At 39.7% G+C, this 5,527-nt stretch overlaps 1 protein-coding gene across 1 annotated transcript; it reads right to left on the bottom strand.

Annotated features, from left to right (window-relative positions):
• Window positions 1–584: 584 nt before the first annotated feature.
• LOC143550251 (L-ascorbate oxidase homolog) lies at window positions 585–2,346 on the bottom strand. The gene has a single exon (XM_077040938.1). It carries the CDS (start codon window positions 2,331–2,333, stop codon window positions 675–677), a length of 1,659 nt encoding a protein of 552 aa, XP_076897053.1. The 5' UTR covers window positions 2,334–2,346; the 3' UTR covers window positions 585–674.
• Between the last annotated feature and the right edge of the window lie 3,181 nt (window positions 2,347–5,527).

The following is a 5,527-nucleotide window of genomic DNA, read 5'->3' as shown; positions in this document are numbered from 1 at the left end:
ATCAAGTATGTTCCTAAATTTTATTATTCATTGTAAAATATAACCTTGAAAGTAAGACAGAAATGAAAACTACCTACAAAATCCAAAGAAACTACACACAAAAATAGTGAAGATGACATAAAACGGGTGAAGATAACGAAGAGTGATTCGTGTATCTATTGAATAAATGTTTAATGGTGTCATGTGAAGATAAAGTATACACGCAGACTTATTTCAAGAATGATGGCCTAGATTTATGTGGTTTTGAAGTAGGCCTTATACCGACTCGCGGAGTTAAGTATGGTTTTAGTTCTTGAGAAAATGTATTTTCGTATCTTATAACTTCAAAAAAAAAAAAAAAAGAAGGTAATTAAAAACTATATATTTTTTTCAATCAAAATTTTTATGTATCAATAGATATTCTAGTCACATAGTACATCATACCTATCTTGTGAACTAAAATGAAGAATGTTTGATTTGATCAAAGGATAATTACAAATTTACAACAAGAGGATGTATTATCTAACAACTTGTCTAACAACATCACTATAATAATATTCAAATGGCCAATAATATCATTTGATCTGATCAAGGGATGAACATCATATACATATCCCCTTGCAATTTCTTATATAATCCGTATCAGCCAAAGAAAACCGCAAAAACATAATAAATTACTTACAAAAAACTTGAATCTAAACGTATCCTGGAGGTTTAGGCAGATTTGCCACAATGCCACATAGTTGTGCGGTTTCCGGCAGACTGAACTCATCTCTCAGGGACCGCTCCGGCGAGAGAACACTGATGTATAATTGTTGTCCCAAGTAGAATCTCTCCCACATCTCTGTTCTCAAGCTCCACATCCCGGCGTTGTCGAGCGTCAACATCACTGCCGCCCAACAACCCGGGAACACCGCCACATTGTGGCGGCTCAACGCGTCTTCATGGTTGTAGTTCTTCCGCTTCTCCGGGGCCCACCTCCCCGGCTCTACCGCCACCGCAAAGAACGAGTATCCGTCCAAATGGAAAGTTTGAATGGTGTTCTCGCGGTTCTCGAATATGATCTCCACGAAATTCCTATACGTCGCGTTTAATACGTTTGGCGCGATTTTAACGTTCTTTTCCACGTCTGCGGGTGGCTCGTCGGATATTATGTCGTATTTGAATTCCTTGTCGGCGACGCCGAAGTATTCGGATAGTTTTAGTGGAGTTTTCGGGTCGATGTGGGACACGCCGTTGAAAGCGAACCGTAGCTTACCATCAATGTAGTTTCGGCTATTGACAAGCTTGATGGTTCGGGTGATGTTAATTTGGCCATAGTGGTACGACCCTTGCGGGTTGGGACGGGCTGCACTCGCGGTCAAGTTCCATCTGTATGATCTGAACTGGTTTATTGACCACGCGATTCCAGCGGTGCCCCCTGGCGGAGGAGCTGGAAGTTTGGGTGTTGCGGGTGTGCTGCTTCCTTTGTACCGAATGGTGGCCACGGTAGTATGCGGTGTTTTCGTGAAGCGACTCGACACCACTAGGTAATAATCCTTGGGTGGTTGATCCGCGGTTACTAGTACCGACAGGCATTGCCCGACGTGAAGGTCCATCGACGTGTAGTCGTTTTGCATGACATGAGACCCTTCGAGCTCGACGAGCTTCACGTCATGGCCTTGAAACCTAAAATTCACGGAAGTCCGCATCCCCACATTGCAAAACCGGAAACGATATGTCTTTCCCGCCTCGAATGTCCATGAAGGGTCAGCCGGTCCGCCAACCTGAGCGGACTTCCCATTAATGTGAAGCCCGTCAGGGCGGCCAATCGACTTTCCACCATCAAGGAGGTTCTTCATTGACTTGTGACCCTTATTGAACCAGTCACCAACAAGAACCGCAAACTCATCGGCCGGGTTATCAAAGGGGACCGGGATCAATGGTCGACTATGTATTTGTATAACACCCATCCCACCCGCGGCTCTATGTATGGCGGTGGTGGGAAAATAATAATAACTACCAATTTGATCCTTCACCTGGAACTTATATGTAAAATTTGTTCCAGGCTGGATGGGACACATGGTCCCTGGTGTCCCATCGACCCATGAATTTTTCCGGTGTTGAACTCCGTTCCACGTTAGGAGGAATGGCTCATCAAGATTATTAAACACATTAACAACAATGTTATTGTTACTTGTGCAATTAATCACCGGCCCTGGGAATTTGTCGTTTATCAAAATAACCTGTTGAGGGATCCCCAAGGGCGACATGGTGCCGTATGTGATCTTCCATTCGAAAAAGTGATAAGGATCTTCTGCGTTCACTAGCGTAATTAACAATAGAGTGAAAAAACCCAACGTTCGGGTATCCATGTTACAATCCCGGGACACCCGGAGTGTATACACTAGCTAGATGGATGAATATAAGAAATTAAATCTATCGTACGTTGTTTAAAACTGCCAGGAAGGAAGAAGGTTTTGCTCCTTCCAGGTGCTACCAGGGAGTGACGTTTGGGTGTTGACGTTGGTTTCTTTTTTATACTTTGAAAGACCGTATTTAAGGTTGTCGCATCACCACTAATTATTTTTGCGTTCTTACCTTAATTCACTGCTTCTAACAATTTCTTATGGTGGCAGTTAAATACTTGATTGTAATTTTAGACACATCACAATATTTATTCAACCTTAAAAACCTTAATTTTAGTATTTTATTTTAAACCTTCTTAAACTATTTTTAAATCTCCAGCCCCATGCTATTTAAGGTTACAAGACTAGCTCCGGTTTGTAAGTCACTAGATAAATACTTCCTCATAATTTAACTCGAGCTGATTTGACTCGTATACAAAATCTAACGAAGTTGGAGTCGACAGTAGCTCATATAGTGGCTCGCTAGGATAAATTTTCATATGTAACTATAATTCTGGTGTGTAGGTAGTTTGTTATTGTGACTTAATTGTCTTATATAATTTGAAATTGTTATTAATTAGTTTTGTGAAACTTGTATAAAAGATATACAAAATCATCTCTAGATAAAATATATGAGTATGTTTCTGAAACAAGACTTAATTCGAGTCGAACATGAACTGAATATAAGTTTGGTTTCAATTGCTTAGATTGATGATTACGTGTGACAACACAATATATGATATTATACCACATTGCCACACGATTTTTGATTAATTTTAGATCTTACTATGCTTAATCTAAAATCCTGCTCGATCATCATCATCATCATCGTCATCATCATCATCATCATCATCATCATCATCGTACTCAGTATATCCCACCAATAGCAAAGCTATGGTAGGGTCTGAGGAGGGTAAGATGTAGACAGCCTTACCTCTACCCCATAAGGATAGAGAGGCTGCTTCCGGTGAGACCCCCGGCTCGATAGTAGTTTTGCATCAAGCCTTGGACATAAGGCACATAGCACTCAATCATCGGGACACCGGCTGATCGGTGCATGTACCCTTGTCTTTCGGCTATCAACGCCACTACATGATGCCTGATTAACCGTCCGTCACTTTTAACGTTATTTTCACGAGATTAGTAAAATAACGTCAAAATTAGTGCAATTTCACTTTTGCCCATCCGAGGGTTCACACATATATACATCATATGTGCGCACCGCAAGCAGGGCTTAAAATCCTGCTCGATCAATCATGTTAATTTATTTAGCTGATTAAAGTTAACTGAACACAACTTTATACAATAAGTGTAATAACTAATCCTTAGTGTCTGAAGGCTTATACTATGATCAAAGTTTACACATGGTTCTAACTCAAGTTTGTTACACATGATCAAATATAACATTTATGAAAATTGAAGTACAAAACTACTCCCAACTGAAGACCTTCAATTTGCTACCTCTTTTTACTAGTTTAATAGAGCCATTTTGTAAGATCTATTTAAACCACAAGTTCTTTTTCCTGCTAAGAAAAGGATCATCATACCGTCACTGAGCTTTAGCCCAAGTTAATTCTTTTGTCACAACAACATTACTATTCACTTTAGCGACAACTTCAAACAGCATGCATGTGTCTATAAATATTATTTATTAATTGCAACAAAATCAAGCAGACTATATTTTAGGACATTGAGAAGCAAAAGAATCTTTGCCGCACTCACCATACGCTAGTGTTGCCGATAACATTCACCATCCAGAAGCATCAGGACAACCAAGTCAAGCGAAAACATGACAAGTAGTTAACGTACACGCACGCTAAGCTCCCAAAGGAGCACTAAAACTCACCAACTCGCCCGTCGGTTGGGATGGTAGTTGTTGGTATTCCTGTATTAGAACCAAAAATAATAAAATAGAAACAATAAATGATAACAGTGAACCGAGCTTGTGTTTGACACAATTCCCTTAAACAGATTCGCGGTCTGTTCCCAGGTACTCCGGTTCGAAGCAATAGCGGACTGCCAGACTTGATCACTTGTCTGAAACGAAATCGTAAGATGTTGCAGCAGAGAGGAAGAGAGAGTTGTGTGTTTTTCCATGTCTTTGGCTGAAGCATTTGAACTGGTTTTGTAACTAGAAAGTCCTAACATAAATCAAACCTCATAATGATCATTAAAGTGTAATAAAACAGAATAATGATCATTAGTGAGACTTTTGAAACCGAAATTAATAATAATAATAATAATAATAATAATAATAATAATAATAATCATTAAGAGAATAATTATCATTAAATCGTTTGACCAACTTCAGTTACGAAATTCTCAAAACTGAAATTAATAATAATAATAATCATTAAGAGAATAATTATTATCATTAAATCGTTTGACCAACTTCAGTTACGAAATTCTCAAAAACAAATGCAAAAAATTGCCTCACGCGGGCCCGAGTTTTCGGAGCTGCATTCGTGTCCGTGGACGTGCGTGCACGCACGAGTTCGATAGATTTTAGTCCGGAAACCCAATTTTGCAACCCCCCTCCCCCCCCGGCGCTCGTGCGGGTAGGAGTTGTAGTAAAACACATCACAAATTTTAAAATGAATAGTGAAGATTGCATCTTATAAACCACTTCTCATTTTGTTCCACATCCGATGTGGGATAAGGTTTTACAACTTTAACTTTTGAGACATTCATTCACACACACTTCATAATTTTCCAACAATCCCCCACATGAATGGAGGTCGAAACAACATTATTCCGATTAGATTTCAGCAGTTGAATCTTGCATACAATAGGTAGATGTTACTCTTTGAACCTTTGCTTATGAAGTGCACTTAGCCCACTAACTCTGAGTAGACAGTGATGTCTTTGAACTCATCAGTCATTTGTGTAGACGACAATTCTCCCTGACAAAGTCAAGTCCTCATAGTTATGTTCATTATGATCATGAACATGAGCCTGGTTCTGCGAGAGCCATTAAGTATTGTGCCCCAAAAATACCCTTCGAAGCGACCCCACTTCTCTCTCACATAGGTGATTCACCTTAGTCGAATCATTAAAAGCCATAGGCTTAGCCTCACACTTGTCACTTTTAGGAATGGACTAGGAAGTTTACCAACCATGTAGTAAACTACCTTTTAAATGCGTAAGGTTGTCTCCCCCCA

This window comes from Bidens hawaiensis, unplaced genomic scaffold, assembly GCF_021521415.1.
Source record: "Bidens hawaiensis isolate Kalapana, Puna unplaced genomic scaffold, B.hawaiensis_p1.1 tig00015978_1, whole genome shotgun sequence".
Taxonomy (NCBI): domain Eukaryota; kingdom Viridiplantae; phylum Streptophyta; class Magnoliopsida; order Asterales; family Asteraceae; genus Bidens; species Bidens hawaiensis.
The sequence above is the reverse complement of the archived record's forward strand: the minus strand, read 5'-3'. Positions and strand labels throughout refer to the sequence as shown.